The sequence below is a fragment of the Malania oleifera genome, chromosome 2 (assembly GCF_029873635.1).
Source record: "Malania oleifera isolate guangnan ecotype guangnan chromosome 2, ASM2987363v1, whole genome shotgun sequence".
NCBI lineage: Eukaryota > Viridiplantae > Streptophyta > Magnoliopsida > Santalales > Ximeniaceae > Malania > Malania oleifera.
The window spans coordinates 40888491-40912127 of record NC_080418.1 but is presented as its reverse complement, the minus strand read 5'-3'; the positions used below and the strand labels follow the sequence as shown (position 1 = coordinate 40912127).

General features: G+C 38.4%; 1 protein-coding gene across 2 annotated transcripts in view; it reads right to left on the bottom strand.

Annotated features, from left to right (window-relative positions):
* Positions 1-1142: 1142 nt before the first annotated feature.
* The window catches only part of LOC131149225 (uncharacterized), a 33472-nt gene continuing 10977 nt past the window's right edge, over positions 1143-23637 (bottom strand). The window contains exon 3 of one of the 2 annotated variants that reach the window (XM_058099483.1): positions 1143-1441. In XM_058099483.1, the coding sequence (XP_057955466.1) occupies positions 1410-1441 (32 nt within the window). In that variant the 3' untranslated portion in view covers positions 1143-1409. Of the gene's footprint in view, positions 1442-8614; positions 8951-23637 lie in introns of those variants that run through there. The other variant, XM_058099482.1, reaches the window with a different exon arrangement.

Here is a 23637-nt window from a genome sequence, read left to right as displayed (position 1 = left end):
TTGGTACACAAGAATGAGATGGATCGAGGAGAATGTAACTGAAAACTTCAATTTTTTTTTATCACAGGCATATTTTCTCATTCTAGTCACTATTTTTGTTCTCATTCTAGCATGTCTTCAGTTACAAGGCGTATTTTCTCAAAGTACATAATATTACAGTTAGCTCTCTCCATTAAACATGCACCCATCCTAGACATAACCATGCAAGAATTTACTAGCGTGCAACTCCCCCCACCATATGTTCAAAACGAAGACACGCTAGAATGGATTATAAATTATGCAGAAGCGGGATAATGTTTAGATTTTTATGACATTACAATGCATTTAAGAGTATAAAATTTAATCATTATATTTGAATTTATATAAATTTAAACAAATAATGTAAAACTATATTTATTTTATTAAATATTACATAATTCAAATTCAAGTTTCAAACTTCAGACTTCATGTCCTGTGTGGCAGTTCATCCATACTGGGGTGCAGTCTAGCAGGCTTACACAATTACATAAAAGTAAAATATTCTTATCACACTCTTTCGGTCTGACACAATAAACCCATCGGAATAAACAAAAAAGTCAATGAAATTTTTGAGAATTAAACTAAAAAGCTTACAAAAATTCCATAATTTTCTTTTTCTTTTTCTTTTTTCTTTTTTTTTTTTTGAGAATATGAAGAAACCATGAATTCTTTGCTACAACCTAGTCGGCGGGGTCGTAAAGCTACTTTCTTAGGTCCCCTTACTGTGTCCGTCAAGCTGTTTCACTTTTTAAAGAGAATCTCATGAATGAAAATTTTCTTCAGTTGAGAACTCGTAAAGAAGAGAGTTTTTGTCTATGCCGGAGTGTCTCTTCTGTTAAAGAGCGTGCGTATCCAGAAAGGTCCGACAGCGCTCTCCAATATTCAAGACCAGTCTTCTTTCTGGAACTTGTGCAAACCACTAGTAGTGTTATGATTCCAAGTTCAGATTGCAAACTTTTCCTAGCTCAAGTTTCGCTATGTTTAAAATATCTGGATCATCAGTTTTTTTCAATTTTTTACTTAAATTTTTTTTCCATCGAATTAATAAATTGTTCAGTAGCCTCCACTGCTGAAGAATGCAAAAACAATGGCATATTATCGTTTACCATTTCAATGGTGAGTCCTGGATTAAACACGCCTCCATGTATTATTACTCAAAAAGGAAAAGTTGGGCATGTTCCCGTCAAAATTAAATTGGATTAAGTATGGAGCAGAGCAGAGCAGAGTGCGATTTCATGGAACACTACGGTTTTGTAACTAAATTTAAATTGAGAAAACATCAAGGGCATTGAAAATTAGACCTCAGACAACTTCCAAACAATGCCCTCTCGTTTGTACAGGAAAATAAGTTGGTGCAGTTGTAAGGAAGAAATCTACACAAACCGTCGCAGCTAGATGGGACTGAGGTAGTTCGCAAATCTACCTGTCAAACCAAGATGATGTCTGTCATCAAAACTCCAATTTTCCCAATAATAAGATGAACACAATTGAAATAAAATCTTATCAACAAACTCTTGTGCATAACTGCACTAGCAGACAAAAACACAAAAAAACAAAAACAAAAAAATTCACATCCCTTTTTCTTCAGTGTTAATAAAAATAAACAAATAATTTGTTACAGGTAAAGAGACCCTATAAGGCTCTGAGCCCAAAATATATATATCCAGTGACACTAATGCACACCTTGCTCTTCACTGCTGAATGACCGGACAGTTCTAGAACACTGCAGAACTACACTAGCAGATAAATAACAAATTCACACCCCATTTTTTTCTTCACAGGTTTAATACAAATACCGTCATACAAATAACTTGTTACAGGTAAGGAGACCCTATATAGCTGTAAGCCCAATTATATGTATGTCGGGCCATGAGTCTAGCGAGACTAATGCACACATTGTTCTTCACCGTGCAGTGGCGGGACAGATAGAATGCTCTATTCTCCTGTTTTCAGGAAAGATGGGGTGGCTCCGCAAAATGAGTATTGAGTTCTTACTAGTAAGATTTAGGGACTCTGCAAAGAATAGAACAGGGAGGACTTGATGGATTTTTCTGTCATAGTGCTATGTTCTTGTATCCATGACACAATGCCAATCGACTTATTGGGCAACCTTGGAAGGAACTTTTGTTAACAGGGATCCCACTATGGAAATGTCACAGGATGCATTCTAAATGTCACTATTGCATTGTGGTGAATGAGGATAGTTGATGGTGACATTCTCAAACTGTGATGTATGATCATTAGATCCACGAATGGTTTACCTGTACAAGAACGACAACAAGAGTAGGAACACCAAGTCAATGACCTACCTCCCCTAGTATCCTCTTGGGCACTAAGTGAATCTCCTAAAGAACACTCAAGGCCAGACTCTTCACATCCTCAAGGGGTGAGGCTTCCATACCGAATTGGGAGCTCCATGGACAACTCATTGGAGGATGAAGTTGTGCGTCATTCTCAACCCAGAGGCTGGGACTCAAAATCATGTTAGCCCTTAGGTACACTCTTGGACAATGTTGGACAATGTTGTCTCATACTTTTTTTTTTATTAGAAAATTATAATTATAGACCAAAAAGGATAATGTACAAGGACTCTGGGCAAACCCAGGAAGGGAGCCCAAAGCTCACACACAACCAAAGAACAGCAAATACAACTCAACCTGAGGACCCCAGGGGCACACAGGCCTCAAGACAAAATCACCAACTAACTACTACTCAAAAACACATCATATCTAGGCATACCCAGGGGTGCAAGCACCAAAAACTACAACTCAAATACAAAGAGAGGGAAATTTATCATAAACTATTCTAAAAGTGTGTCTGAACCACTTTTATAATAGCCTCCGGCTGAGTAACAATGCCTTCGAATCTCCTCTTGTTTCGAAAGAGCCACAAATAGTAAACTGTGATGGCCAAACAAGCTCTCTTGGCTACCGCTTGAACCCCAGTGCCTTTGCCTTCCTTGTGGAGCCATTTAAGACTAACCTTAATAGTAGTCATAGCCCTAGTCATACCTAGCCAACTCCTAATGGAATTCCAGACTATAGAAGAAAATCTGCATTTAAAAAACAGATGGTCTAGTGTTTCAATTTCATAACCACAGAACACACAGGTTTTATCAGTCCCCTCCTCCCAGATTTTATCACTAGTCAACAACTTTCCTCTTGCAGCCAACCAGAGAACAAAGGAGTGTTTAGGAGCATAAACATTCTTCCATATCACCTTCTGCCACGGGGCAATCCTCCTCTTCCATCTCCAGAAATTATAGGCCTTAGAGCACTGAAAATTTCCATCCACAGCCCACTGCATTAGCTCAGCTTCTACCAAGCTTCTGCCACTGCACTACATTATCAGCAAATCTTAAATCTGAACCAGTTTCTCAAACAAGGGAGAGTCTTCATGCTTTGCTGAAGCCTCCCACAAATTAACTCCTCTCAAGTACACATGGCTCACCCATCTTGATCATAGGGAATCCTTTTTGCTTTGAAGATTCCACAGGGTTTTTGAAAGGGGAGCAATGTTCCAGCTTTTGAGGTCCAAGACCCCCAGCCCACCCTCCTTTGGCAAGCACACATCTTTCCATGCAACAAGAGGCCTTCTCCTACCTCCCCACAGGAAAACCCTACACAGCTTAACCACATGAGCCAACACAAAACAAGGAATGGGGAAACTAGATAGCAAGAAACACTCCATCCCTTGCACCACTAAATTTATAAGCTCCAGTTTCCCAGCATAGGATAAAGAGTGACCTGGCCAAGAGCCTATCTGGTTACCAAGTTTGTTTACCAGAGGGGGAAGAAAACCCAGTTAGACTTTCAATATCTTCCAGAGCACTACCAAAAACACCTACACAGTAAAGGTTGGATTTCGGGATACTTGCTCTCAAACCTGGGCAATCAGAGAACATCAGGCACTCCATCACCTTCTTAACTGAAGAGACATCACACCTTGCAAATAGAATTAAGTCATCTGCAAAGGCCAAGTGGGTCTTGAGGTCTCCACACTTTGGGTGAAATCTGAACTCAGGGCAGCACTCCAGGGATTTCAGCAACCGAGACAGATACTCTATACAAATCACAAACAAAATAGGGGAGAGGGGGTCACCTTGCCTGAGCCCTTTCTTGCCATCAAACAGACCAAACAGACCTCCATTTACAGACAAGGCATACTTGATTGAACTATCAAGGGATGCTGATCCTTTCTATATCTAACCCAAGTAGTGTATGGTGCTACCATTTCCCTTAGCTCCGCCTAGTGGTGGAAACGACAAGTGTTCTTATACAAGGATCATGTGGTGGGGATGAGATTAACCCTCTAGTGGAATGTCAGCTCAACATCCTGACTATCCAAGTCGTGGTTCCTCAATATAAATATCAATTGGAACAAGGGTTATCATGCCATGAGACTTGACCACTGAATTAGGTGTTGAAGTATTTCCATGGATGAGGATAGATATGGATGGATAGAACTTGGTATAGTCTTGTCGCCACACAGCATTAACTCCATCACATCTTAGCAAACTAAGGCAAGGATGATACCTAGTGACCTTGGAACTCTACCACCCTGTGACAGTTGGTATCAGAGCAAGTTTCTTCTTCAAGAGTTGAAATGAGATTGATACAGTGTGCATTAACTCTCTTATGGGAGTTCAATATATGATTAGAGTGGGGAAAGGATCGATATACCTTTGCAAGAGTATTGTTTGCTCTCTCCCCTCTTGTCGTCAAGCTCGTTAGGTTACTGGACTCAAATTGGCATTCAATAGACTATCTTGTGAAAATCAACATTCTTGATTGTACCTTATACCTTGGATGAGGGGATAAGGTTTAATTGATGGGAAGGGATATAAAGGGCATATCCCGTGCCCTAGAAGTGGGTATTGAGGCCACATCATAGAAATTCTCTTATTTTGGTTGGCCTTTGGAGTCGGATGATGATCCAAAAGAATTTGTTGTATCCTCGTTCCATAGGCAAAGGTGATATTCTTGGATTAAACGGAAATGAACGAACGCGGGAGTCTTGCCAAAGGTATCTTTCACTGAACTTAGGAAATATGAACTCCAAAAAGAGAGTTGAAATTTTTGGAACTATGGGAAGAAAGGGTAGTGAAAGCCCTCGGGCAGTTAATCCTCTAGCCACAAGAGTTTGGCTCTATGTTGGTTAGAGTGGTGATAAGAAACCTAGTGGGGTATGGACTACAAAGAAGCCAGAGATGTTACTCAAATGACTTTGTTAGAACCCTAAGATGTCCTTATGGTTCAAGTTTCTATGGGAACGAGGTTGAAGACCACGTTTGTGAAATTAGCAGTTGAGTGCTTGAGTCATCAGCCTACAAGCCTTATTTTTACACGAGCTAGAGGACATTCGGGTTTAGTTTGCCAAAGGGCTTTTGAGCCATGTTTCCTAGGGCCATATATGTCGTGTTGGTCAAAGGACCTTGTGTTTGTGGTTGTTGTGCAGGTTACTTCCAGCACAAGTTAGCCAAAGGGCAATGGTATGATAAAGTTTGCCACAACAAATAGGATTGAATATTGGATTGTCAAAGGACAACTGAAAATTGAATGTTGAGCACCTATTGGGGTTTGAGACTTAATGTCAAAGGGCATGCAAAACCAAAAACGATAACGAGTTTTGGTACTCAAGGTGGGAGCTAAATTATTAAGCTTGGACGATTCGCAAATATAATTCGAGCAAATATGTAGGGGTTGTAAACTGAGTGACCAATTGTTGTATTGTGTGTTGTTTATGCAAATATGGGGTACATCATTGGAAATTTGGGGATGGTAACTCCAGATTTATGAGATTGTTTGATTCCGAGAGTCTTCAAAATGTGGAGTTATCCTTGAAGTGTAATTCTAGAAATAAGCGTTGTTGGTCTATTGAGTATAGGAATCTTATCTATGATGAAAATGTGGAAAGGATAACAATGAAGCCTTCAGTATAATAACCTTTTGGGAAGAGGGAATCCAAGACAAACTTCATCACAAATAAAGAGAATTAGTAACAACCTCCAAGTTGGGTGTATTTGGAAAGGATCACAAAGATAAACTTTGAGTAAGGAATCACAACCAGAATGGCATTTCAAGTATGAAGTTTCTGAGGGACAAGGACAAATACGAATCTATATCAAGAACTAGCGAACTAGAGTCCTAGGAAGAGTGTTTTCAATTCTTTGAAACTTATGGTAATGAGGATGGTTGATGACTAATGGGTTATAACAATGTTCTTGGGAGTTGCAACTTCATTGAGGAATCTTTGAAACATTTGGCAATAAGGGTGGTTGATGGAAAATGGGTCAAAAGAACGTTTTCGTACGCTGCAACTTCATGAAGGTATCAAAGTTCAAAGCTTGGTTCTTAAAGGAAGCTATAATATCAGTCCAGAGTTGAGTTTGGAAGAGGACTTTGTATTCAGGAATGTGCTCTATGAGGATCATGTTGTGGGGATGAGAGTTACCCCTACTACTTGTGGAATGTGAGTTCAACATCGTTAGTTTTGAGTCATGGTTCCTCAATGACAATCTTGTGATTTGTTTTCTTCTTTTATTTGGTTTGATGCATGGGGTGTTTTATTGGTTATTATGTAAGCCTCAAGTGTCCTTTTGTTTCCACAGTATTCATCCGCCATAAGTAAGGATTATTAATAAACTTGGGATGGTACCGCTATGTGGGTAGCTTTCGGTTCTTTCAAAAAAAAAAAAATATCTTAGCTGAAACAAGGATTGTCATGCCATGAGACTCAATCACTGAGTCAAACGTTATCTATGGATGAGGATGGGTATGTCTAAACAAGACTTGGTGTAGTCTTATCACTACATGGGCATGACTCTATCACATCTTACGCAAATCAAAGCAAGGGTCATTCCTCGTGGCCTTGGAACTCTGTTGCCCCATGACATTATACATCCAGTCTTTTGGATATTTTGGATTGATAGGAAGGCAAGGATATTCAAAGCTTAGACAACTTCCCTTCCTCTACTACGAGATAGGGTTAATTTATCCTCTGTCCACCATTCTTTTGTTTAGATGTTCATGGATTTTTGTTATCTAAGAAAATAGTCAAAATCACCTTTTCATGTCAAAGTCTACTGCCATCAATGGATAGAGTGCCACATGACCAAGTCCCAACACATAGGACTACAGTAGCAAAGGATAGTATTCATGACCTATGGTAATAAAACTTTTGGTTGAAGCCATTCCATTTCATAATAAACAAAGTGCAAATAGATTGAAATAGCAACAGTACATGGAAGAAGCATTCTTACTAAACACAACCAAAAAGAGGTACGAAAACACAAGCGATCCACTGAACACAAAGAACCTACAAGGCCAAAGGCCAACAAGGAGATTCGAAACCTCAAAATAGTTAAGGACATCATGAAGTTGTTACAAGGGGCTCAACCAAAAAAACCCCTCTAAGAGGAAAATAATAGGCCAAACCATAAGTGCCAAAATTGATACAAGAGATTTCCATGTCAATAACCCTAACCAACTCCCCCCCCCCCCCTCCCTCTCTAAAGGCTATGCGCAAACCTCCAACTTCCTAGATTATCATCGTTAGCCCAATAAGTAGTCCAAAATTATTCATCTCCCAACACATTTAAGTCCCAATATAATAATACACCAATATAATCATAACTAAACCTTCTTACAAGCCATGATAAAAGCAAACCATTTCAGCTTCATCATCCCAATGCATAGCCTAATCTCCATGTTCCCTAGACTTGCCTACGAGCACCAATCAAAGTTAAGTTTAACCTAGCAGAAGGATGTAGCAATTCACCTAGAGGCTTTTGGGAGATCAGGCATGTCGCCATCGAATCACTAGGAACAAGATACAGCTAAACGTCACAAGAAAGAAGTAACTAATATTCCAAAATGAAGATATGGATAAAATGATGGATTTTAAATCACCATCCCACGATAATTCCTACTTTAGTACAAGTTAATACAAAGTATCTATCAAGGCTCACCTATGAGGCATGCTCAAAATACAAGGCAAGGTCTAAACCAAGGCTTACACATTTGTACAAAAGACATCTTTTGCGCCCTTTTCTTACACATTTTGGGTGTATAAATCTCAAGTTAGATTTGGATGGAAAATTTTAAACACATGTTCATAAGAAAGGAATGTCCTAATATGAGTTGATTTGCTTAATAAACTCAAGATAGTATTAGAATGACCAGCAAGTAGTTTACAAATTATATTTGATTTTTTTATTATTTGTATCCTTCTTAATTGTTTCTTTGTTTTTAAAAATACATGTAAATCTATTCACATATTTTCACCAAAGAATAAAATTCCCCAAAGACTCCTCAGCACCTTAACGCTTAGGCCTCACCTCAGAAGGTGTGAACCACTTCAAAAAGGGTTGAATCGCCTTGCCTTACACCTTCACCTTTCAAAACATTGATCATCATCAATGTTTTAAAAAGCGAAGGCGTATGGCGAGGTGTTTTACCCTCCGCGAGGCAAGGCGTAAGCCTTAAGGCGTTGAGGCGTCAGCATTTTGGAATTGTATTTTTTAAAATAATTAATAAATAAAAAATTTATATATAGGAAAAAATTGAGAAAAATTTTAAAATAATGGAGGAAAAAATAAAAGCATAATTCTTAAGCATCATATAGGCCAATTTTAGCTAACAAACTCAAACAATGCATATTAAAAATAAGCCCTAACATTACAAAAAGAAGAGAAAAAGCCAAATTAAAGCATCACAATGTCTCATCATCCAAGATTCTAATTTCTAAGAATCTAAATCTAAATCAACAAAGTTCAGAGAGAACTATCAAGATCTTCATCAAAGTTCCTCATCTTCATCAAAAGCATCTATAGTAGGAGTTCTTCCACTTATAAACTCCTCCTCTCCCACTTCAACATCATCGTCTTCCTCAATTGTGACCAATGTTGGCCTCTTGCCTTTGTCTTGAGTGCCTAGATATTCAATAAAGCTATAGGTTAGGAGTAAGAAGAAATCGAGAATTATAAATTAGTAGATTCAAAAATGACTATTGATATGTATGCACTCAAGTTCTCACAATAATCACTAATCTTCCTTTTGCTAGGAAGATTAGAATGCGAGCTACCAGAAGCTTGTCTTGCTTGGACATCATCTCCTTCAAAAGCTACCACGGGCAAAGCTCTGATAGCATCAACATCTAGGAGATTTTTATCATCAAACCAAGAAGTATCTTTTGGGAAGTAGGTTCTTCCTTCTCTGTGATCCATTCATCATCTGAAGCTTCTTCCGGCACCAATATTGGATCATAATTTTGTCTTCTTTTTAGAGCTCTCTCCCTCAGTTTGGTTTTGTACTTCACATAAACTAGAGCATTCAATCTTGTACTCTAATATATTCCTCTTTTTCATATGAATCTACAAATGAGTTTAAGCCATTTAAATTTTTAGATATTAAAAAATATTTTCATATTTGAGTGAAACGATAATAACATGCCATTTGTAAGAACTAAGAACTTGCTCAAATGTGCTCCAATTCCTCTCACATCCACTAGCACTACATGTCGAGCTAAGAACACAAATGGAAAACTTTGTCAATTCTGGGGTCTTTGTCCCAAAACACTTCCACCAATCAGCTACAAAAGAAAAAAACATGTTTAAGTTCCAAGTTATAAGAAGAACAAGGATAGAGTACTACTAATTAACTAATTTTTACTTAAGTATTATTTTTACCTGGGCTTCTCAACATTCTGGAGTCAACAGTCACTCAAGTCCCAAAATCCCCTTGTGCATTATCAAACAAATCCAATTGGATGTCCGCAGCTAGCCTCTCCTCATATCTCAACATTCTATTCATGCATTCAAATAGTCATTTCTTCATTTCTTCACAATCAGAGAAGTTCTCCTTATAACGCAATTGGGGATTTAAATAATATCTCGCAGCATGTAAAGGGTGATGAAGTTGTGGAGTCCATCTATCATCTATTTTTCTCCAAATGTGTCCATACTTGGCATTTCTAGAAAAATTTACATCAATTTTTTCCTTCACCAAATCCATCATCTCATAGAGAAATCCCATGGCTGGTCTTTCCTCAGAATCAACTTCCCTTAGAACACACACAAGCGGGACAACACTCTTGATAACATAAGCCACGTGAGGCCAAAAATGTTGGTCAAATAAAACTATTGAGCGAGTCCTTATACCTTCATGCGTTTTTGCATATGTAGAAGTGCACCACATCTCCGAAGAGAACATAGGTTGAAGGCCTCGCTTTTGTTTGTAAATGGCGTGTCACTGCAGGGCGGATGAGTTCTTTGTTGTTGGTGAAATGCTTCCTCATCATTGCAAGTACATAGAAATGATTATAAATAAATTTCAAAACTTGCTTATCCTTTAGGATTGTGCTTTCATGGATCCTCAATTTTGCAATATCCTCCAACATGAGATCCAAATAATGTGTAGCACATGGAGTCCAATAGAGCTTCTCCCTCTTTTCCATAAGCTTTTTTTCCACCATTTATCATGTTCTTCGCATCATCAGTTTTCACCTGCACAACATTCTCCTCACCAACTTCCTCAACCACCTCATCCATATACTTAAACATCAAATCACCATTTTTTATAGAATCAGAAGCATCAATGGATTTTAAAAACCATGTACCAACAAGACTATTCACTAGGAAAGTAATCAAGACCATTGAACACCCATCAGTCCATCCATCAATCATGATAGAACATCCATACTCCTTCCAAGCTTTTTTGTGGTCTTTCAACATGCCATCAATGTCTTTAACTTCATCTTTAAGGATCCACGTCCTTATCTCTTGCATAGATGGAGGCTTGAAACCTGGCCCCATAATTAGCAATAGCATCCACCATAACACGCCAATATACGTCATCCATCAAATTAAATGGTAGAGCATTGTTGAACACACAATGGCCAACTTTCCTACACACTTCATTTCTTTCTTCCTTCCATTTTGAGTTTAGAGTGGATTGTTTGGTCTGTGAAAATGAAAACTTATTCATTGGACCTCTAGCCCTAGGATTAAGGCTAGTCCCACTATTCTGCTGCTCAATATCTCCAACTAATGGAGACATAGCACTTTGAGTCCCTCCTCATGGACCCATCCCAATCTCTTCAAAAAGTTCATTTCTTTTACCCTTCTCTTCTTGGAACTTTTCAAGAGCAATCTTGCCCTCATCTCTCACGTTTTGAGGAGCTTTTGGGCAAGGTTTCATTCCCTTCCTTGTACCTTCCAAACGATGTTTAAATCTTGTAACAGTCTCACTAAAAGTTTGATCACAAAATTTGCATCTAAAATATTTTTCTCCATCAACTTCTTTTATGTATTTCCAAACAAAATCTTTTTTCTACCCCTTTTAATCACCTTCAGGCATGTTTTTCTTTATTGAACAGGAACAATCAGCAGCTGCAACAAGAACCTAAAACTGAAAATTGAAATATGAAACAAATACCTTAGACTGAGATGAAATCTCGAACCAGAGAGGTTGTAGAGGGTCACTACAAAGAGACGAGGGGCTCAAAGGAGTCGTCAGAGGCAGATCAAAGCTTGGAAAGGACCGTCGACTCATCGGACAGAGAAGAGAAGTTTGGAGGAATCGTCGGAAGCAATCGTGGAGTCGTCAAAGAAGGGCGAGAAGCTTAGAGGAATCGTTGGAGGCAGTTGTCAAGTCATCGGAGAGAGAGGAGCTGGAGGAATCGTTGGAGAGCTACGTCGAGTCGTCGGAGAGGGGGAGAGGGAGGAGAAAGCTTCATCGAGAGAGGAGGAAGAAGCTTTGTCAAGAGAGGAGAAGAAGCTTCGTCGCAAAAGAAAGAAGCTTCGTCGAGAGAGGGAGAAAAGGGGTTTTAGACTTCAAATTCAGACGATAGGCTCTGGGTACTTTTTTTTTTATTTATGTTTTAAATCAGGCCAGCCCGAAATGCATTCGCCTTCCAATTTGAGGCGTAAAAGGCAAGTTTTTCCCCCTAAGGCGTACGCCTTCTCCCCTGAGGCATACGCATTTTAGGCTTTTCGCCTTTCCACTTACGCCTTAGGGAGTTTTAAGCCCAAACGCCTCAACACGCACCTCAACACCTTTTAAAACACTGGTCATCATTATAGGTTGTATATGTATAACCCATTGCATAAGGTTCCCATGCCATCAGGGGTCTAAAGAGGACAAGACCTTCAGGTTTGGATGTTATTGCAATTTCTACCCATGACCTTCAGGCTTGGATGTAGCACGCTTATCTTTAAATCAAGGCTTGACCTCAATGCTATAAGTCGCAAATATAATGATTAATTAAAACATGCGTTTCATAATAATAATAATAATATTACATAATTCTCATTATTTTTTAAAATCTTTAAAGCTTAAGAGGCAAGATTCCAGGTCAAATGGAGTGTGAGAATCGGATCTAAGCCAAAAATTTGAATTTGTTGTTTAAAATTTAGTTCAGAACTTTAGAAAGTGTCAAGTGAGTTTTACCAAAAAGGGTATATGAACTTTTAAATTTTTTTAGGAGGGATTTGTGATGCAAAGAAAAGGTATGCAGCTTTTTCAAATTCTTCTGTTCTTCCTTTTTTTTTTTTTTAGGTCGTGTCAAGGGAGGGATGCCAGCCCCAGTTAAGATCCACCCTTAATTGCAAATGAAATTCTCATTTTGTCCAAAATCCCATGTATGCTACATTTGACCAGAATGGAAAATAGGTAATTCCATTCCATCAGCTTTCAAAACCTCAAAATTTCAGGTGTCATGGTACCACCTTTGACATGGTGTCTTCATTCCAGGAGAATAGGACAAGCAGCAGGGATGAAAAGACGAATATGTGACCAGTCTACAACCCAATTTTACCAATGTTCCTGACATTACCAGACACCAAACTCAGTGCCTCCCTCCCTCTCCAACCACTTCTGATTCCTCTCATTCCCACTTTTATCAGCTAAGTGCTTGTGCGTCGCTGTGGTGGCAGAGGCAGGAAATGAGTGAACCATATGAAGTTTGTAGAGAAGAGAGAGGATTAGGAATCTAAGTGATTGCAGGTTCCTCTTCAATACTATTTTGGTGCTCAGATTCTCCAGCAGGTTTTCCCAATCTCTCAAAAATTTCCAAACTCAAAAAGAGAATGCAACAATCACCCCCACCCGCCAAAAAAAAAAAGAGGGCATAAAAAAGTAAAAAGCTTAATTGCTATACTGTATGAAATCACCCAAAACCTGCACCCTTTATAGATTTCTTCTTTTCCTTCTCTTTATTAAGTTCTTTTAACTGTATTATACATCAGCAGTATTGGAGCATTCAGCATTCCACTCAACAGGGAAAACTACAAAATTCAAATACTCTGGTGCTTTCAGATGAGGGCATTATGGATTTATGGGTGCTTAGACAAAAAATAAGGCCAATTTAGCCACTGAAGACTGCTTCTACAATGTGACAAAAAAAGGGGCAGCCTAGTGCACAAAGCTCCTGCACATGTGGGGTCCGGGGAAGCGGTGGGACCACTATGGGTCTATAGTACGCAGCCCTACCTTGCATTTCTTGCAAGAGGCTGTTTCCACACCTCAAACCTGTGACCTACAGGTCACACAGCAGCTTACCTTTGCGCCTAGACTCCACTTCAAGATGTGGCATCCACATTTAAAATTTGATTCCATATCTACATTAGATAAATTTGAAACAAATGTTAGGATGGAAAAGGATATTGTTTTCAGATATCAAAAACTGGCATGTCCAAAACTGGATAACACCAATGATTTGCTTAAGAAGAGAAGGCCTAATAAGGCTCATCACCCTGATGTTTGTGTCCTTTGTTTGAGGAGTGGAGAGACTTGCTCACATCAGTATGCTTTCACTTTGTCTGTTTGGAATAAATCATTTGGTACATTTGGTGAAAATTGGGTTTGCCCCTCAATTTTAAGGCTTTTAGTACCATCATTTTTTGGGGGTTTTGGCAAGGGAAAGAAATGGAAGGCCTTCTGCTGATGCACTGTTATGGCTATTATCTGTTGCATCTAGTTGGAGAAGAATGCTAGAATTTTCAAAGGTGTAGCTACTGCTAAAAACTTGCTTTGGAGTAGAGTGGATTATCCTGCATCGATGTGGGTGTCAGTTAATGGCTTTTTTCCTTGAATTTCTTTGGAAGATCTGCACTCTGCAGCAGGATTGGTTGGCTCTGCTACATGAGTTGGATTACAGTTTATGTTGTGTTTTCTTTGTAACTAGTTGCTTTTGATGTAAAGGGAGGATTCATTATAATCCCTGTTCTTTCTTTATTTTTTTCTCCTCTTTTTCTTTCTCAGTTGTACATTCTTCTCCCTTCTAATAAATCTCTTTGTTTATTAAAAAAAAAAGGGAGAGAAAAAAAATTTCAAAACTGGATGGAAAAGGGGGTACATTCTTCTCCCTTCTAATAAATCTCTTTGTTTATTAAAAAAAAAAAAGAGAGAAAAAAAAATTTTTAAAACTGGATGGAAAAGGGGGTATTTCATTCTTGCATCATTCAGAGAATTGGATGCTCATTCCTGCAAACCACAAGTTACTGATGGGGAAAAAGGAGAATATTTGAGATTTACTTTTTATAAATTTTATTTATTTAGGAACATTAGGGTTTATTATACAATTTTATTTATTGGATTTTGAGTTATTTTCTATTATTTGTTTGTTTGTTTCCTTATGTAGAATTAGGGGGAAAGCATCACAACGAATTTTCTCCAACCAAGGGAGAATGAAGTGAGAAGAAAGGAGAATATTTGAGATATATATTTTATTTTTTAAAGTAACTTTAGGGCTTACTTTGTAATTCTATTTATATAAGGATTTAATGTTATTTTCCAATATTTGTTTTCTTATGTAGATCAAAAGCAAAAGCCTCTATGATGGCTTAATAGTGTAATTTTGGGGAGTTTGCATTATTGATCGTTGAGAACCTTAATTGAGTTTTGCTTTCCCATCGATTTTATTTTACCATAACCTTTTTATTTTTCTACATTTTCTTTTGTTTGCCCTTTCCCTCTTGCCAATCAGCCCTTGTCATCAGGAAACCTGAAGGACTTCAAAATATCAAATATTGTACATGCCTAATACCATATAGATCATGGCCCAAGTTTTTGCAATGATTCCATTTTTTCAATCCTAAGGATGACTGTAAACCTTCCCATGCTGTGGACAACGAAGTAGAACATTCTCATTTCGTGGATATCGAACAAACTAGCATGACAATAACCCAGCATGAACTCTCAAAATTCATAATTTCAGGCTGCTTTGTAATCAATGTGATAGGTAATTAAAAAATGTGAAACATAAAACAACTGAATAACGCTATGGTTCCACCACAAGCATGTGACTCTTCAGCAAATGTAGCAGCAATTGTAGGCTTTCCTATGGCACTGCATTTGACATGTTTTAGTCAAACTCCCAACCCAACCACACATCATCTCAAACAAACCAACACCATAACTGAGGGGCTGAACATGTTGAAGTCAGTATGCCACAACACATTATAGGTTACTAAAGCGTGGAAAAGGATATCACTCATGCAGTTATACATAGTACCTGTACTTAGCAAATTGATTGTTATAGAAGTCAAGCACATCCACTTTCTTTAAAAACATGCTAACAAGTTTTAGAATTCCATTTCAAAAAGAATATAGATTCTAACCAGATTAAGCACCAAAAAGGATAAATAGAACTTATAACTTAATAACACAATAGTAGAACTCTAATACAGGAATAGACTGAAAGCAAATAATTCTCAATGAAGAAAGGTTAAAGACAACACATGGCCAAAAAGTAATGCCCAAATAGTAAAAAGGTAAATTCATCAACACGATAGCTATCAAGACAAAAGATTGCTTTCTAAGGAGTAGCACTCACAATGACTAACTGCTAGATGTGGTGGCTTTGTGGTATTACATATGGATTTGGAAGATGGGGGGCCATGAGTATGAATTCAATGGGGCAGTGTTATGAACAAGTTTTAGCTCATGATATTTAATCTCAAGTCCGACTCTTTACCACCTTACCATGAGTGGAACTATGTTAGGTGATACAATTTTCAACAAGAAAAGTAAATGCCAATTTTCATTTTTTCAGTCAGTGCAAACCAAAACTAGGAAAATGGCCAAGACTTTCTCTATAGAGCTCTCATGCACCAATGCATTAGAAAGCAGAGGACCTTCTGAATGGCACCTAATTTACCTAGACAATCTGCTTGGTTTAATCAAGATCTCACCGCAAAATTACCCCATAATATATCACTGCAAAAGTACTATTTTCCTTACATATGGTAAATTGTGGTGTTGAATACTTAGTGCAGCTGTATTTTGAGTAGCTGTAGTGATATTATTGTACTAATGATTCATAAAACGAATGTAGATGTGCATAACAAGTAGTCTTTTTATGTACTTCATTTTTTATGAATCAAATAGTAGAGCATACCTCCTACTCCAATCTCATTTTATTATTGCGCCCCTAATTTTTTTATAATTATCTTCTTTTTACCTATTCCACTCAGCATCATTTGGTATTAGAGCTAGTATTATGCTTTCGGCTATCTTCCTAATCTTCTCCCATGATGGAAAGACAAGGAGAGCACATGGCAATCCAATGATGGATGACACAAGAGATGATAGATATAATGAAATTCAAACACTTCAAAGATAAGTCAATCAACTTACTAATGCACCTTTTGAACCATAAGAAGCTTGGAGCAAGTCATTGAACCCATACTCTAGTGACAAGCCTGAAGACACATATACCTTTGCCCATCATAGAGCTCATGAGGCAACATTAGTGAAGAGGTGTTTCCATTTAACAAATGTTTTTAAAACTGGTCTTCAAGAATTTCATTCCCATTTGCAAGCCAAGGAGTTTCTTGGCTCGCTTAGTGATGTTGACAAATTCTTCAAGTGCAAAGAATTCCCAAAAAAAAAAAATCAGCAAGTAAAATTAATCGCAACAAGGTTGCAGCATGGTGAGATCAAGGGCAAGAAATGTGTCTTTGCACACAAAAGCAGAAGTCCACTTGGAAGAAGATGAAATCTCAGCTCAAGATGACACTGGATTATGGTTTTCAGTTGTGACAATCTGTTGCCACTACCACAATATCTAGATTCACTGATAAATTTTGCACACAATTTTTAAAGGAAAAAAATTAAAATAAGTTTCCATGTAAAGCTAAAATAAAATTAAACAAAAACATCCATAAATTTTCTAAAATTTTAAAAATGATAAAAGTTATCCATAAAACATTTTCACCATTTTTTAACCTTCATAAACAATAGGACTATTCTTGGAGCACTAAAAAGTGAGTTGAAAAATATAAAATTACAAAAAAAATATTATTATAATATTTTCTAATTTGTATTTGTCTGTATTATCATTATTCTAATCATATTTTTCAGTTTTATTTGATCCAAGGACAAAATGAACATGCAATCAGTTAGGATTTTAATTTGTTGTTTTGGAAACATTAACCAAATGCGTTGACAATTTTCAATTCTTCAGTTTCTATTTTTTATTTTTATTTTTCACTTTTGATTTTCAATTTCATAATTTTCGACAATGGTACCAAACGACTATGTAGATTTCATTCGAAGTGTCTTCTCAACAATATTCGTGAAGACAACAAAACTGTAATAAACGACACCAATTAGTTCTACAAGTTACTAACAATTATTGATTGCGTTAGGTCTTATTCTTTCTCTTTTTTTCTTTTCTTCTCCTTTTGCTGTTTTTGCTTGGGGATTTCTTTCCTTCCCCAGATCATATTTGCTCTCCTTTATTTCTTAATACGTTTTCTTTTATTATCTTAAAAAACTAACTTGTTGCCAAAGAACATGCCAATGAGCTTGGGTTTCCCCTCAAAGATGAGGTTGAAGTACATCCGACAATTACAGCTAAAGATGAATGCCCAGAATCGTAGATTGTACGAGCTTCAAATCAAAACCACAATGAGAGACGTTCGATCCCAGAATTAGCTCTATCCCACCTCCAATGAGATGTGTTAAACATATACTGACTTTTTGTCTTGATTTAAGAGTTAGCCAAGGGGCGTAGCGTTGAGCTCAATGAAAGTGTCCCTTCCTTCTCGACGTGAAACTCTCGCCGCTGGGACAAGATAAAGATTGCCTCTACGCTTCGCACCTTTTTCTTTAAGAAAGAGGGCAAGATCACTCCTAAAAGCTTATATACGATACTCACCATTTGATCGAATTCCTCTGTATTCTCTTCCTTAGCAGCTCCTTCTCGAAGACGGGATTAATGGTCAACGACTTTGACAGCCTTTCCTTCACACAAGGTTTTTTATCCGTCTCCCCCGCTTAGGACAGAAAGGGGAAGTAGCGAGATTCCGATTCCTTCGTGAGAGGATCAACGAAGGCAGTCGCTCCAGCAGCTTTAGTACTTAGTTAAGGCCCCAGCCATTAAGGACGCTAAACAATGCTTATCAACTGGCCTTAAAAGTGAAGTTGATTGTACTTGCGTCGAAGAGAATGGTGAAGAAATTGAACCTAGCAAAAAGTGATTATTCGTCGATGGAAGCCCACACTAGACTTCATCTATGCGATGGACGGTACCCCTTCCCACCTGTCCCAAGATTTAAGCCTAAGAGACTTTAACTGCTGGGATGTTTCATAGGAGACTTAAAAAAAAAAAAATTAAAAGATGATTTTTTGCCTGTTTTCATCCATTTACAAGTGAATGAAAAATTCACAAATCATTTGTTGATTGAGATCTACCGACAATCTAGGATGATTATCATGAAGATATAATGATATTATGGATAAGAACATACATTCTTTGGATAACAAAGTTACATATGGTCCCAATGAGTCACGTCCTTTATCTAACTACAGTAAGCCAAGTCTCGCCCAAGTCTCGCAATGATGTTAGGAAAAAGAAGGATGATTGCCATCTGCAGCTCCTCAACCTCCATTTCTCAGACAAACTGGACAGTGGAGTCTATTTCAGATGATGCGTTTGTGACCTCTCCTCAGGGTGGTTTTCGATGGTACTTGGTTCGGTGGAAGGTTTGTCTCAAGTCAAATGGCTACATGGCTTAGTGAGGATGCTAACCATGAGAACTCTCATGAATTGTTAACAGTCATAGTTACACTCATTCTCTTCAGAGCAGGGTTCCTTTAAGCCAGAGGAGTATGATGGAGGATTACCTACATCTTTTAGGCTGCTCATTCAGCACATCTATTTTAGGTGTAGATTTAGGAAATTGTGCTTGTATTAGACTTTCCTTTGTACTCTGTAATTGACTTTCCTTCGTATTATGTAACTTCCTGTTTTTGAGGTTTTCGTAAATATATGTGTTAGTAGTGGTGGCTATAAATACTTGGCATGCTAGTTGTTTTTGACAGTTATCATTTGAAATCAAATTGCAGACTATTTCCCTCTCTCTCATGCAGCCTTCCCCTCTTCTCCTTCTTCCTCCTACCTTCTCTGTTTTGTCTAATTTCTGTCAGTTATGTTCTTCTTCAACTCTCTTCTGTTCTCTCCCTATTCTGTTCTGTCCCTGCTGTCCAGCAACCTCCTCCCTTCTCTCTTCTGCTCTGTTCTTCTCCTGCTCTTCTTCCAACTCACTCCCATTATTCTCTCAATTCTTTCTCTGGTTTCTGATATTTAGCTGCTGCTCTACATCAAGGTAGACTATGGGAAAGAAGTCTTGGCAACAAGTTCTGTGGGGGGTAAGACAGGCAACTGTGATCCTCAAGCCTTTTTAGAGGGGACAGGTTTTAGGTTTGTCCTCTGGGGTCGATCTTAAGATTGTTGTATTCCCGAAAGCTTTGGGGCGTGGGGGGTGTTGGAGTTGAGGAAGAGAAATAAGTTAGCAACTTCTGTTAACTATGGGGAGCAGGAGGGGTCAAGATAAGGGGTAAATTAGATAAGTTATGAAAATCAGTAGATATGTGAGAAGTCTAGGGGATGGTAGGTATAGGAGCTTGATTAAGGAAGTTTTAGCTAGAAACTCACCAAACATTGTCTTCCTACAAGAAACTAAACTTGAAAGAATAGGTGGATGGTTGGTTAGGAGTGCTTGGGAAGGTAGGTTTAAGGATTAGAAGTTCCTTCATTCTCAAGGATCTGCTGCAGGCATTATTATTCTGTGGGGATCTTGTTCTTTCTCTAGAGTTGATGGTCTATTAGGTTTCTTTTTTTTATCTGTGTTGTTATAAATTAAGAGGGGCCAGTGGTGGTTTTCTTCAGCCTATGATCCTCCTAAGCCTGCTCCTCGGACTGTTTTTTTGGGAAGAGTTTTTTTTTAATCAGAAAAAAGAGTTATATTAATGGGGCATCAAGGGGATGCGAACCCAGAGTACAAACAGTCAACCACCCTACAGTATCACGAAAATCAAGAATTACAGCATAATCATTCACAGCTTGCCCATTGCACTAGCAGGAAACAGCAGCAACCCGCTGCTCTTTACAAATCTAAAGTGGTGCATAATTGAATCTTTGAAGGCTCTCCTTCCAGGCACACCAAAAAATGGCAAGAGGAATGAGATTCAAAGCCTATCTATTCTCCTTAGTGGCTCGAATACTGCCCTCCCACAGAGCTGGCAGTAACCCACTGATGTCCAGTCAAAGACAGAGCCATGCTCCAAAGGTGTCTGGTCAAACACCTATTGGCAACAGTCAGCCCCCTTTTCTGCAAGTTGTACAGGGTTAAAAATTTTCTGTGTATTGCCTCCCAGGCAAGGAAAGCAACCTTTGTAGTGGCTGCTGTCCTCAAGATGTGAATCCAAGGTAGGTTGCTGCAATTTGTTCCCAATGGAGAGAGCTTCCTGTAAAATGGTTATTTCTATCCATAGTACATTTTGGTTCGTTGAGGGATTTTGGTGCCGAAAATTGTAAATACTGATGTAAAAGTCAGCAAGTACATAGAATCGCCAATTTGCAACTTTTCTAATAAAGAGAATGTTCCATAAGATCCCCTGATCTGAGATTTGAAAATGATAAATAATGAGAGCATCCTTGTCGCAAGCCAAACATCATGCCAAAAGTAAAACATTGTCCCCATTCCCCACTTGAAATCTGACATAAAGGAAAAAATCATCTCAGCCTTTCCTGATGAATTTCCAAACCCCAACGCTATAGGATCCTCTACTAGCATAAGCAATTCATTATGCTCGAGCACATATTTAGAAGCAATGATTCACACCCAAAGGTGGGATTTAAACCCCCTTGACAAGGAGATATTTAACACCCCCACCCCCGCCCCTCCCCAAAAAAATAAAAACCACCTACCCCAAAGTAATCTCCTTTGAATTCCTTCAAGTCTCTTAGCAACTGAAGCCAGTAAAGGAAAAAATGACATAAATAGATGGGAAGGTTTGTCAAGGTGCTCCTGATGAGAGCCGAGTCAGCCACCTTTTGACAATAAGTACCTTTTCCAGCCTACCTATCTTTTTTCTAACTTCTCAATAATTGCATCCCAAACTCCTTCATCTCTGAATCTACCTCGAAGAGGGAGACCAAGACTAATAAAGGTGGTTCTCATCTTACAAAGACCAGTGAGGAAAGCACACCTGTTCCATCACCAATCAAAATGAGCTCTCTTTTTCCAAGATTCACTTTCAAGCCCTAGATAGCCTCAAACCCTACCAAAATGCATTGGAGGTTAAGGATATGGAGAGGGAAACTTTCACCAAAACAAAAAATGACAGTATCATCTATGAAGAGAAGATATGAAACTTCTGTAAACCTCCCATTTTTGCCTGAGACCTTTAAGAAACTTCTGTAGCTTTCTTCAACATGAGGTTTAACACCTCTATCACCAAGATAAAAGTAAAGGGAACAGAGGGTTCCCTTGTCTCAAGCCTCTACAGGAGAGAAAGAAGTTAGATGGACAGCCATTTATGAGCAGTGAGAAGCTTGGAGTGTGTGATCCAAATGCACCAAAGTTCCCCAAAGCTCATTCTCCTGAGAAAATACAAAAGCAATTTCTAATTGATGCAATCAAAAGCTTTCTCCATGTCAAGCTTGGACACCACGCTTCTTTTTCCTTCCTCCTGATAGGCATCCACAGCTTCTTTAGCAACAAGGGTAGCATCGATGATCTGTTGTCCAGCCATGAAAGCATGCAAGTGCAGCCCAATAACTTCCAGAATGGAAATTTTTATCCTCACGGCTAGACTCCAGCAAGGATCTTATAAATGCTTACCACCAAGCTGATAAGGAAAAATCCCTTGATGTTTACAACCCCAACTTTCTTTGGAATTGAAGTATCAAGGTGGCATTAATACAACTCACAAATCTACCTTATCTATAGAACTCCTCAACAGCATTGACAATGGCATGCTTGAGAAGGCCCTAGTTTGCTTGAAAGAAGGCCAAAGAGAAACCATCCGAACCAAGCACATTTTTACCATTGCAATCTTTGATGGCCCTAGTTTGGAGACCATTTGTGGATGGAATCAATTTAAGGATTTCTGCTTCATCGAAGGGTCTCTATTGCCACTTTGCAGTAGAAGGGCTAAGAGATCTGATATTGATTCCATCAACAACTGGTCTCCAAACTTCAAATCCACGGTAGAGGACTTCATAAAAGTCACAAATGCCCTTTTAATTTCTTCTCCCCTAGTTAAGGTGTTTCCCACAATTTCAATGATGGACAAGGTGTTAAATATATGGTGATCACTTGCAGTCTAGTGAAAGAATGTAATATTCCAATAACCCTCCTTAAGTCATTATCTCTGCCTCCACAAAATCTCTTCGAGCTTGATAACCTTGACCAATTCCTGCTTGAGTAACACTCATTTGGTCGTCCTTTCCGCATTAATACCTTGACCTAACTCCCACTCATCAATTTCTTTTGATGCCATTAAGAATAACGGTCTTTTTCGTGTGGACATTTCTAAAGGTGCATCTATTCTACATTTTCAGCTTTTATTTCAACCCCTTCAATTTTGTGGCAAGCAACAAAGCTAGCTTTACCCTTGACATGAGGTGAAGACCACCAAGTTACACAGTCTCCTAAACCATTGTTCTTGAACCACATGTTTTCAAAGCGAAAGGGGTCGGCCCCCATTCAACCCCAACAAGTCCAACCATGTCAAACGAGAATAAGGAAGTGGTCTAAGATGGGCCTAGGAAAGTGAATTTCCTAATCAACAAATTACGAACCCATCAATCCTAGAGAAAGAAAGCGGGTCCCTAGAGTTGGACCATGTGAAAGTGCCACCCATGAGCGTATGATCAATAAGGGCATCCACATTGATAAAGTCTAAAAACTCTCTCACGCAACTATTCTTTGAACTATCCCCACTTCTTTTATGAGCATCAACCACCATGTTGAAATCTCCTCCAATGATCCAAGAGTTCATTTTAGAAAAGATATCTATAGGGTCTTTCACCTAGGCCACAAACACTATTATGTATCCACAAAAAGTAATCATCCAACTTCTTAAACAAATAGGAGACCAAAAAGGAATTAACAAAGTGATCCAACAATCCCACAATAGTTTGCTTCCACAAAACAAGAATACCCCCTATACCACCCTCAACACGAAGGGAAATCCATCAATATGCCCCCCCTTTTTGATAACAAAAAAAGATGACTTTAATAGAAAAAAGAAGAATGTGCAAAAAGGAGAACGATAAATCCTCCAAATCAAGAGGGGAGAGAGAGAGAGAATAAAAATTAAAACA